This window comes from Adelges cooleyi, unplaced genomic scaffold, assembly GCF_023614345.1.
Source record: "Adelges cooleyi isolate 19-005CV unplaced genomic scaffold, UGA_ACOO_1.1 ACOO_flye_CR_arks_rails_tigmint_CR_PRNA_2, whole genome shotgun sequence".
Classification (NCBI taxonomy): domain Eukaryota; kingdom Metazoa; phylum Arthropoda; class Insecta; order Hemiptera; family Adelgidae; genus Adelges; species Adelges cooleyi.
Genome location: NW_026095860.1, coordinates 11,689,487 through 11,702,749, shown reverse-complemented (window position 1 = coordinate 11,702,749; position 13,263 = coordinate 11,689,487). Strand labels below are relative to the sequence as shown.

Below are 13,263 nucleotides of genomic sequence, written 5' to 3'. Positions count from 1 at the left end.
TTTAACGTTTTTTTTGGACTACCGTGCACCGTGTCCGGTTTATAGAGACATCCCCGTCCAAGTAAATTAGGGGAGGCAACAATAAAAAAACGAAAAAGGCTTTGGCGCTCTCTGACGGCCGCGATCTGCGGTGGCGGCGGCGGCGGCGTCATTGCGTCCGTGGCGGACTCGGTTGCCGGTTAGTTATCCTCACCATTTATAACGAAGCAAACACACGCCGCTGGCATAGCGAGACGCGCACGGCAGACAACAGCTGTTATCAAAAGCACGCCCACGTGTTACCATAAGCGGTGGCCACCGTTGTGTTTTACACACTATAGTTATTACAGCCCCTCCGCGACGCGTGTCCGCCTGTCGACGATGTCCGTGTTGTTGGCCGCCGGAACGCCTGTGACGTGTTAGTCGGACAGCCACGGACACCATACTATTGAACACGTCGGACAGCGGGTTGGTGGTCGGCTATCACGATCTACTGCAGTTGGCCGCGTGCGACGCGTGCATCGTAACGAACAAACCGTCACCGCCGCCGTTGCGTCACCATCACCATCTGCACCACGCGTGCACCTGTGCTCCGCCCGGACCCGTCCGTACCCGTGACTGCAGACTGGCCGCCGCCGCCGTAAGAACGCTGCCGTATCCGCCGCCACCGCCGACGCCGCAGCAGTCGGTACAGCACGTCTTGAACCGTTGTCCGTGTACCATTGCGGGTCGCGTCACCGCCGGCAATCACCGTCAGCAGCAGCAGCAGCACCTCGACGACATCCATCACCACCACCACCACCAGCCGCCGCTGCCGCTGCCGCATCAACACCAACAACAGATGCTCTTCGTACCGTACACCATGCCGACCAACTACGGCAATCATATGGCTTGTCCCGCACCGTCTGCCGCCGCAGCCGCCGCCGCCGCCATGGCCTCTCTGTCCAACGGTAACGCAGTCAGCCCGTCAGCCGCCGCCGCAGCCGCTGCCGTGTCAGCCGTCGTCAACGGAAATTCCGGCCTTAAGGTAAACCGTTGAGCACATTAAACGATTGTAATGTTGTTTTTTAAGTACCTACTTGTTTAACATTTTTTAGCATGATTTAAACATGATAAGTGATTACAGTAAAATTGTACTGACAATAAATAGTACACAGTTTGGAATCGAGTTTAAGAAAAAAACACCGCAACCTGGTGCCGTAGGAAAAATATCAACAAGTATTTGAGAAGCCAAAAATAGGATAGCGGGTAGAGGGGTCTAAGGAAGTTTAGGCCTATTAGAAACTCTGAAAACTTCTTCAGAATTTTATTAAAAATTAGAAACCTTACTTAAACGCTGTGCCTGATCGATTGCTGACATTATTTTAGAACCTGAACGAGTTTAGAAGGATTTGAACTTTCCTAGTCCCTCCAACTCTAGTTGTGCCAATGTTAAATGATGCTCCAAAGTAATAATTAAAACCGAAATAACAGTATGTATTATTAACGGAGAGCTAAATTGATTTAAATTAAATAAGTAAAATTGCATTAAATCACCATAACGCATCATCTACACAGAAATAGAAAGTATAATGTAAATACATTTTTTTTGCTCAAATTCCCTTTGGTTAAAATGTAAAAACGGGATTTTAGGGATTTCACGCGGTTACACTATAGTTTTCATGATTCTTTTGAACGCTGTATCAATTTCGCTGTACGAATATTATCTTGAACAATATTATATTTTAAAAAATATTATATTTATATATTTTTATGAATGATGAGTTTAATAACGGATGAGAAAAATAACGCAGCGTCCTACGGGTTTCTGAGAATTATTTTGCATTTTCTTCCCCTTTGAGTCGTACACGGTCGTATGATGAAAGAAATCAATCTTATTGAGATTAAAACCGTCGTTGTTCTTGTACAATAGAACAACTTGTATTAGCGGTTTGGATGGTACGAAAAAAATACACAGAAATTCATAATCGACGGTTTAAACGTTTTACATTTAAGCCGATACTGCAATTTATAAATCATAATATTATTATTAAAAACATTCACGTGGCTTGTTCCTACATACATTCCTATTTGCATTTAAATTAAATAACTTTCGGTAGTTTTTTCATTACCTATTTTGTATGGAATCCAAAATGTTTCTAAAATTACAAAAAAAATTACAAAGTTTCCTATCAGTGTAAACGTTAGAATTTTAATCAAGTTAAACACATATTATTATTAAATTTTCTTTGTTAGCTAAATAAGTATTAATAATAATATGACCTAAACACATAAATAAAGGTCGCAAAAGATCAAAACCGAGCTTACATTTTTTTATACCTAACAGAATTTATAACCATTATATATTTATATATAACACAAGTGTATGGATTTAAGTGTACAGATATAAAATGCGTTAACCGAGGCGTTGGAGGTCTCGGGGATAACATTTATTATCATTATTATTATTAATAACGACGACTAGTGGAAAATCAACGCCAGTTCCGCCGGATTAATTGAAAAGCACTGCGGTCACAGGTCAGTGCTACTCGCCCACTCCTGTAAGCAACTCGACGGGTGCTTTATCCTTTTTGTCATAATATATATATATCGGTTAAGTATTATTCAATGAAATACCGTGTTTAATCCGGTTACTTGCTGGTTACAAACGGTATATAAACGATACGGTCGTGAGGTGCGGAACTTTGAGTGGAATCATTTAATAGGTAGCTGATGTTACTGTATTGTTATTTTCTTTGTATGGACTTAGTTTTTTCAAATGGAAACATTTAAAACAAATAATTGGATCTGTTCTTGTTTAAGGGATGAAGATAAAAATAGAAAATGAGTGTCTTACATCCAGATGGATCAGAAAAAAATCAGCTTCCAAACTTTAACTACTATTTATTATGTACTGTCGTATACGCACTTTGGTACACGAACCGTTAAACACACACACACTGTAAATAAAATTACTTAATACCTTTTACCTAAACACTCAGGTGACTTTTAGTAAGTGCGCGTAAATGTGGCAGAGCTCTAGTTACCTTCCGGATTGTTTTTGCCTCAGGTGATTTTCCATCTAACGAACAAGCCTCTGATTATAAATAGTATAATGCCTCGGGACAATTATATTGTCTAGCTTTATAACTATAATAAACAGGTTGGTAGCTTGAACGCAAGTACTGACACTAGCAAAGAAACAAGAGCCGTATTCTGGTTTCCTCGGGAGATGCGGTCTTTAACACAATACACTTATTATTAAAGAACGCTTAGTTTCGAATTACCTTAAAGGCGACGGGAGAAAAGGTAACACTTTTTAAATTAAGTAAAAGAAAAGTAACTCAAAAGTTAATAAACACACACACAATTATAATATTCGTAAAAACAATGTAAAAACATTAATGCACGCGACAATACCCTCCTCGTAACAGAACGGTTGCTTACAGGAGAGTGCATCCGACATAGTAATTTGGGCGGCTTTAAATAATAAACATGATTGAAATTTGTATGTGTAGACAATTTTGTATAGTTTTGTTTTGATTGTTTGGCCTACATTTAATTGCTTATTCGCTAATATATATTTAAGAACTATATTACAGTACTATACTTGTTATGTGAAATCCGTGTCGTTATTACAGTAGTTGTGTGTATAAACACATATAAGTACATTTTTTTTTACTCCCCGATCGTTTGTTTGATGTTTAAGTACAGGTATAATAATATATGTATCAAGAACCGTCTTACGCGTAGTAACGCTACAATAGCGTTTACTCGTGTACAAAGCGCCTTAATATGAAATCCATATTATACGGTGCACCTTACCTATATGTATATGGCTCGCACCAATCCGGTCTAATACACGTCTAAGTGGCCACTCGACTTGTGCTTATTGCAAACAACAAGAGAATAAAATATCGTTTGTTTCGATACGTTCAAACTTCTTCACCGATCTTAACAAAAACTACTAAACAATGCGCCGACTGCAGTAGCGATCGGATCTGAGATATTGTACCTGTCTGCTCTACGGTTCGTTTTGCGTTATCTGGTCTGTTTTTCCTTTTATCGAGTGGGCGAGTTCTAGAAGAAAATATATATTATGATTGCATAAAAAAAAAAAAATAATAATAATAATAGGCGTTCGGTTCACACCCGAGTAGTATGCATAAGCGCGTTTAATGGAGAGGCTTTGCGACGGATTGTCGTGCACGTCTGAACGAGCCGAGATGAAACTAGTCTGTCGATTTACGCTCGAAGTCACATCGTAGAGAGTTAAACTTGGACCATAAACGAAACACACTCATATATATATATATATATATATCACTTACTTACGGCCAAAGACTCTTTCGGATTGTTAAACTGTAAACGAAAAATATACACAGCTGAGTGGCGGCGTAGCAAGCTCATTTACCTATATTATATATATTATGACCCACTATACTGTTATACAGCTATTAAGTGAGCTCAATTAATTAATAGCCGTTCGTTATGGCCGTCAAGTCACCCGTATAAACGTTATTATAGCCTGTTGTTGTCGTTAAAAACAACAAAACATACCTATCTATCTACCTGGCAAAAGTGGCAAGTCGGATGCAAGCAAAGTAACATTATATATTGTCTCTCCTCAACGTGTTACGCGTTATACGAGTTTTGGGTAAGTTAATTAGCGTTACGAGGTTAATAAAACGTTTCATTATTTGTTTTTGTATATGTACCTATATGGTCTTTGGACTCGACTCGGTCATTTAATAGTGTCACACCGGACGACCAACTAAAAATAGAAAATGGTTTGTGTTTTTCGCATAATGGCTTTTTCGCCCGACGACTAGATTTATGTTGGTTTTGAGTGAAACTTATTTCCGACCTGAACTCATTAGGCGGAGTCATCATAATAAAGGCGTTGAAGTCCATTAGCCCCAAAGATCTCTTTCTCGGTGAACTCTGAAATTATGCAGCGTTATCCGTTACAGCGCAGCCGAGATAAAAAATGAACAGTAATCATCATTCCTAAGAAATAATATTATTTTTTCTCATTTTTGTCAAATCCTTAATACAGCTTCATTTTTTTAAAAAAATTGTAAAAAAAAAACATTATTGTGACTATACTCGCTTAGTTCGTTTTTTTATTGATTACAACATAATAATATTAGTTATTTTTTACACACAACTAATCAATAATAATTACTCTAAAGTATGTCAAAAGCTAAACAATCTATCTCTAACAACTGAGAAACGGATAAAAATAACTTTTGTCTCTAAACTCAAACTCAAGTTATATACACCCAAGAAATAATATTATTATAAAAATCCTGATTGTAATTATGCTGTAAGCCACAGCAGTATAATTTTAATATGGACAATAATATTGAAAATTAGTAGCCGTTATTGGTATAATAAGGGGGAAATCAAAAAAATAATAATAAACTAAAGACTCTATAATAATATATAGGTTATTATCAAAGATATAATTATAATAAACTAGACTGCTAACTAGTGATAAGAATGGAAGTCGACACAACGCCGCCATTTTTGTGGTATTTATTTGTGTATACAAAAAATATATAAATATACATACATCTGTGATTCTGCGTTATCAACTTGACTTGTAATATTTTATTCTGCGATTATTGTGATAAGGTACTGATTCCCACAAAGATGGCGACATGTAAATCATAGCAATCTAGTTTAGTGTGGTTATTATAATATTATTTTACAATGGTTATAACATACTGTAGAAGGACATAATACACATTATTATAACTGACGTTTCGCGTTGGATATTTTGCCGTTGCACAACGATGATGTTAATAATTATGGGGCGGGTGCTCGACTTTGTTAAAATGTAGTATTATATTGTTTTGTTTTGAAAAACACACGGTTGACCTTCATATTTTGTATTACACTCGTGCACACATTGAAAAGTTTAGCCGGATTTGTTGTCAGCCCAACAACGGACAAAAATATTCATTAACGAACGAGGCCGGACCCTCGTCACGAACGCCATTAATTTGTTTCCAAAACGAGTCGTGTCGCCTCCAAAAAACACTTCATTCCCAGAATAAAATTGACAATTTTTATTATTTTTTTAAATTCCGAGTACATTTCGACCCTCCCCGTGCGCCATATTAATCAAACTCCACCGTGACCTTTTCCCCGATTTTCTCTCTCCCCCTCCCCTATTTTTCACTCTCTCGTACACAACACACTCTCTCTCTCTTTATTACACAAGAAACGGTACACGGTTATTATTATTATTTTTTTCAATATCGATAAAATACTACTACGAACAGAGTCATCAATACATGTCAAACGCACACCATTGTAAATAACGCGGAGTAATCTTTTCCATTATATAAATAAATATAATACATATACATATTTTTTTTTATATTTTATAAAGCCGTTTCGAAATTTTTTCCTTTTTTTTTTGCGCTTGTACACCTATATACATATAGTATGTGTGTGTTTTGGTGTATTTTATTAATAAAGGTAAACTAACTATGCCTTTGCAAACGCATCGAGAACAGGGGTGGGGCAAACGCACTTGCTTGTCTTCATGAGTAACAGCACCGAGCAGTTAGTTTACCATCCGTTAGTTTTGAGTATCCAAAAAGCCAACGATTGATAATGAACTTGGGGATTGTTGTACTTGACCGATTCAACTTAAATATGGTTTTTGCTCTACCCAACCGTGTAAATTGTGGAAATAGAATATATTTCTGTCTGTTTATAAGGCACAACTATTTAGGACTAAATAGCTGGAAATTAGGCTGATTGGAGTGGAAATATCAGCACCATAAAAACCAGCACTCTAACAGGCTAGCGAACAAGATAAAGATCATATTATACTACACTGTGAGTTACTTGATGTATTTTTTTTTTAGCACTGACACCAATCGGGATCCGTCTAAGTCGATTAAATGATTTTTCCGAATCGAACCGGACGTCCGCACACGACCAAATGGAAAGAGCCAGGAGTAGCGCAGACAGGGCGAACGAAGGGGTGGTGGCGAGAAGGCTGATCCGAGTTAAGAAATGAGTGGAGATTTATAATGTGACGTGGCCGTGTTCATAGTACAACGGCGGCCCACTTTGGGGGGAGAGGGAAGGAGCAAAGCCCGGTCTTGTTGGCGTTTCGCCAAGTTTCCACCGAAAACGTCTTAAAAATAAATACTGCCTTTCTTTACAACAAACGTTTTCTCGCATACACTCGGTAGTACTCGCTGCGCCGCCGTTGTCATGATTTTTATCCCATTGTCGTGTCCGGCTCTCCGTGATTCATTGTGCGCCTAGACCAAGTACGCGTTGTCACGTTCCAGAGCCCTGCACTCGTGTAATTTTTGAAAAATACAACATAATAGTCGTTGTACCCAATCGACAAAAAAAAATGTATATATACACATTATATTTGGTACAAACCAGGCGCGCATGAAATCGGTACACACAAAATCAAAAACTACAACGCGGTTCATATATAAATGTGTATGGTTGCAAGCTAAACGAGCCTAACATGACATAATATATATGAAGGGCTACGGATAAAAAAGACCAATATCAATTTTTTTTTTTAAATGAAAATTTGGTATCAAATTATTTGTATTGACGTACTGTATCTTTTATGCGCTCGAACCAGGGAAAAAGACAGATTAGTCGACAGTAACGACCGCCGGAAGTTTAGGCTTACAGGCAAAATGTATTATGTTTTGAAATTAAAAACATGATTTTTTCAGAATGAACAAAAATTGACATTGATCTTTTTTCTCCGCAGTCCTTCATATATTAATACACTATACTACTCGGCGAGTGGAAATGTCATTTTATACAAGGGTTGTCCGGTAATAAATTGCGCCATAGTGTTCTGTATATTCAGTTTCTTATATATTTCTAACTTTCATTATTTGTCGTCATTAAAAAACGTACAAACCGCGCTGTTAAAAGTCCATTTAAATATATAATTGTATTATTATATGAAAAGATCAGGGAAAAAAAATTTCACAGTGTAAAATGCAATACCCTCTCTCTCTCTCTATTTATTAAATATTTAGATTGTATTAAAGCGAAAGGGAAATGATGAAATAAAAGTATTTTTTTTCTTCTTTAAAGATTCAAAACTAAAAAACCTTCAAAGTCATATTAGCTTCCGACGGTCGAAAACGAATCGTGTTAAGAATGCAAAGCGCACATTTTCTTTGTCGATCCGCGAATAATTCAATTTAGTTGTTGTATACTTTGCGCTTATCTATAAGATAGTGACCGACTTAAGACAAACGACGTAGCGCAATGATGTTATACTTTATCCCAAAGACAATCGATACAAAGAAAAATGGTCGGCGACACGGCTTTGCGGCTATTCTCAAAAGACCATTAGACGATGTTCCATTTTCAATTCCTTTTCATACTATGTGTTTGGGGTACTCGCAAACGGTGTAAAAGGTACAATAATTATATTGACCATACACGCCTCACTCCATCCGGAGTGGATATTTTTTTGTACTTGAACAGTCCGATAATAATTAAAAAAATTGTTTGATGTATTTATCAATGACGAGTCCGGGGCTATAAATAATTATAATGTTATATAACGAATCGCCATTGCTATGAAACACTATTATTGCATTGAACGCGCGCTAGATAAGTGCTGCATTTGTCGCGAAGCGTTAATAGGTCCCCGGTGGTGTAAAAATGCATTGAATGGATGCAAAAAAAAATTTTAAATAAAAAAAAATACAATTTATAAAAAACGTTAACTACAAACTACAGGGGGGAAACTTGAGACTTCGTTAAAAAAAAAAAAAAAAGCCCCGTACAAAACACCGTTCGGGGTGCACTCGACTGCCATATTTCTTCCTTCCCCTATATTGAAACCGTGTTCAACCGCACCGAGCTCTCATATTGTTATTAAACACTGTGCGGTTCGTGTATGGTAACGAGTGATGATGATAAAAAAAAAAATAAACCAGCATAGCACTTGGTTGAAAATAAAAAAAAAATGTATTATAAATAACGAGCTGTGGCGAACGTGCGATATTTTTTTTGTACGTGTCTCGTGCCCATCTACTTGTTTGGCGTTTGGCGTCGGGGGAAGCAGGGTTTTCCACATTTCTATGCCCCGGAAAATCCGTCCTCGGGGACAGGCACGCGCCGCCAAAAACGTCGAAAGATTAATAACAACGCGGTAAAAAGGAAACTATACCTATTTATATATATATTTTTTTATTACTCATAAAATATAAAGTGATATATAACATAGTACACTGGGTAGTAGTAGTAGGTAGGTATAACCGGCAACGGGAGATGTTTGATTCGCGATCATTAGTACTTGCACGTTTAATCGTCCCCGGAGATTCCAATGTGTAAGTATATTATTGTTCCGGTTTATTTTATTATTATATATATATATATATATATACAAGGGACCGACAGGAGACGATGGGTACGGGGTGGCGATATATTATGATGGGGCCCGTCCGGCAATAACAGTAATATAGGCGTGAATTTCTTTTTTCCGGCTTCTTATATTCCCTGGCCGGCATCGAGCATTGTTTTCCTCGAGATGTGTTAGGGTTGGACCGACTAAAATACTATATGGTTAACAATCTTTGGGACACAATCAATTATTATTTACATTTGGAATAACTATAGTACGCATAGTTCGGTTAACTAAAATATGTTTAGCCAAAGCAACTATTCCTTTTAGGTATTCCAACTATATATCCACAAAGACCAACGTTATTGTGTACCAACATCATAATATTTAAGTTGGTCCGACTAATATGTCTTTTATTCAGCTTCCCGTTGAAATTCTAAGCGAAACCACTTTTAATCCAAACCAAATAGAAAACAAATAAAAATATACCTGACGGTTTTACAAGTAAAAAATACATTTAAAAAATTGTCTTTTCCATCGGTCAGTTAGCCGAAAAGAATATAATATTATGATTCCCGCCAAAGTGGTTTAAATGGATAAAAAAAAAAAGATAACGGTTCGTTTTGTTGCCGTTGGAAAACAAGTACTTTTGTCTTTTAGTACGGTCTTTACGATAGGCCAATTGACTTAAGTCATATAATATACATATACAGGTAACCAACTAACGTAAGACACTCATTTTCTCTGAAAATTGAATATTTTGAAAATGTTATCACCAATCCTTAAAAGCCAAAAAGGGGGGATTTTTGGTTTTTTTAAATGGCAACATGTTTTTAATTACATAAGTTTGTAGACCAAAAATTCAAAACAAATATGTTAGCGTTTGAATTTTTTATTTTTATTTATCTGTTCATTAGCTATGACTTTGTAAAGATACTACATTTCCTCTTAATAATTATCATATTTCTTCGGTTTTCCAAAACCGGTAGCACATAAATTCATATTTATGTTCACATTGGCCAATTGGCGATAACATTCTAACAACTAGGAAGTCACCATAAAAGATTTTGAAATAATGATAGACAAACGGTTCTTATCTATAGATTACTTAGATTACAGGTTATTTATTATATCTGATTATGATACAGAGTACGGAAACACGTCCAATTATTTTCATGTGATGTAATAAAACTACTCGTCTTTGTAGTAATAACGATTAAAAATATTAAGAAAAACAGTCAAATCTCTATAAAGTCTTAACAAATGAACAAATGAACGAAAATTCAAACGCCAACATATTGTTTTCATTTTTTGCCAAACTAGTATGTAATTAAAAACATATGTTGCCATTTAAAAAAACCAAAAATCCCCCTTTTTGGCTTATAAGGACTGGTGATAAAAATTTTCAAAACTAGTGTCTTACGTTAGTTGGATCACCCTATATATATATATTTTTTTTTTTTTATCTCTGATATCCGCCAGAGATACGGTGACGAAACAGTCGTTTAAAAAAACTTTGTATAAAACGCGCGTTTGACCTTTTTATATTTTATCTTTTTTTTTTTTATTGATAAATGCGCTATCGTGACGGTAAATAAAAAATAAAATGGTATATAATCCGCCGCGTTCGAACGGTCAGGCAGAAGGAGTCGTGGGAGGCGGTGGATGGGGAGGGGGGGGGGTGAATTTCGTTTGGAAAAAAAAAACAGTGGCATTAATGTACGGCGACGGGTTTATGATGACGAAGACCGATGAAAGTAACGCGTGGCCTGTCAAAACAATCATCCGGAAGACGGTTTTAATAGTCGTCGCTCAGGCGTCGACGTGCACCCCCCCGTTTGGGCCCGGCGGTCGGCGGCGGCGGGGAAGGTCGGCCGGTCGCCAGGAAATAATTAATTCGACCGCCATCGCCGCCGGCTGCACACCCTCGCCTCGACCGCTGGTCCGGGCTTCTTCCCCTCCGCACAAACGATCGTCGGCTGCCTTGTTCCCGGATCCCGGATCGCCCCCTCTCTTCTTCCATTCACACACACACATTCGGTTGCCGGCAATGCTTAAAACGCCACCACATACATGTACATAAAATAGTGTGATAACGGCTGATCTCGCAGCGAGGCCGAGCCGACACAATTAGGTATTGTGTTTGAGGTGTCGGCCAATCCGGATAGTGGATTTCTACGGTTGCCCCGGTAACCGGTATTCAATGTAGTTTAAGTCCAAATCCTTCTAAACTCGTCGAAAATCTAAAAAAAATGTCAGCATCCCACCCATAGGCATAGCACCCAAGTAAGGTTTTTGACATATTATGTTAACACCAAAAAACATTGCAAAGTCAAACTTTACAGCGCCATAAATTTAACGTACCCGGACTTACTCTTAAAAAGTCAGAAGTCACAGGTCTACAGGAATTGTTATGACTGAAAGTGATAAAATGTTTTTCATTCAAAATCAACAATACGAATAAAATATGCGCACCTTTGTTGAGGCTATCTTGAAGATTTAGCCAACAATCTTGAGCGTAATCATCACCATGTTCTGACAAATCTCTGCGCTCGTTTACTGTATAGGTCGGCAACCAGAGAAAGTCGATCAATTTCTGTCCGTATCCGCATCCCATTAATAAAGGGATTATTTCCAATTTAGAGACTGGGCAGAGGTTAGGCGTAGTCCATAATTCACTTTTCAATTTCCAGTCCGTACGGGTGTTAATCTTATTTAACCACGTCATCTCTTGCCAATGTCGCGCTTGCCAAAGATAGCTGCCCTCAATCGTCGTGCAACCGGCTCCACATTTTGGTACGCATATTATTATGACTAATACAGTTAAAATGTTAACAATGAAATATTTGTCCATCATAAATCTTGTAAAAATTTTTTACTCGACAAAACGAATACGGTTTGTCTATAGCAAAAACAATAATGTCTAAATTTATTAAACATGTGTTGTGTGTAGTAGCAAAAACCAACCGTCGTCGCGCACATGTTAATATCAAAAGTCATAAAAACGTCAATGTTTGTATTAATTTAATACACTTACATTTGAAACTGTGCATGAGTTACAATAATTGTTGTTTTATAATGTCTTGTCACATACCCGTGGAATGGCCGATTATTATTTAAGTAACAATCGCTTGTACTCGGTAGAAATATATATGTCTATTAGTACAAACTTTTGTGACCTAAACATAATGTACCACCATAATAGTCAACTACTTTTTCAAGTTTTAAACAACTGATTATTATAAAAGTACACTGTATAGACACTTTTTACAACTACTTACTGTTATGATAGGTAAGGTATCTGAATTCTCTATATTACCCAATGGTTACTATGTTATAGTACATCCTTTTCTATCAAAGATTGGAATTTAGATAACAAAAAACTGACACTATATTATTTTATCTACGTATCCTATTTTTTTTATTGATATATTTTTCAATATCCGCAGTATCCGCTTGTCTGCGTACGAAGTTCAAGTGTGACAATAGTCAAATATAAAACAAGAGATGAGTCGGTCGACGGAGCTAATGGCAATTCAATTGCGAATAAACCGGAAATGGAGAAAACGTTTTTTTTTTTTTTGCTGAAAGTTATGTGTCCTTTTGAAAAGGCTGACGACGACCAGTCGTAGTAATTGTAAACGTGTAATTGCGGTAGTAAAGTCTAGGAGCTTAGGCGTTATTAGCTACAGAGCGTGGGATTACGGTCATAAGATAAACCGACATATCAAGCTAAACGCAGGATTAATAGTATACGGCTCGATAGAGGCTTTGCTATATAGTAACCAAGTTTCCGTCTCTAGAGCCATATTATTGTTATTATGTACCTTCTGGTTGGTGCACGGTAAAGTATTATGTAGGGATTGACCACTGTCGGCTACGAGCATGCATTTACTATATTATTCAAACGCCGGACGCCATTCTATCGTTATGCT

General features: G+C 37.2%; 1 protein-coding gene across 2 annotated transcripts in view; it reads left to right on the top strand.

Moving 5' to 3' along the window:
- The first annotated feature begins 201 nt into the window (after positions 1–201).
- The window catches only part of LOC126833283 (nucleolysin TIAR-like), a 197,786-nt gene continuing 184,724 nt past the window's right edge, over positions 202–13,263 (top strand). For both annotated transcript variants that reach the window (XM_050564527.1, XM_050564526.1), the window contains exon 1: positions 202–1,006. In XM_050564527.1, coding sequence (XP_050420484.1) covers positions 821–1,006 — 186 coding nt within the window. In that variant the 5' untranslated portion in view covers positions 202–820. The remainder of the gene's footprint in view (positions 1,007–13,263) is intronic.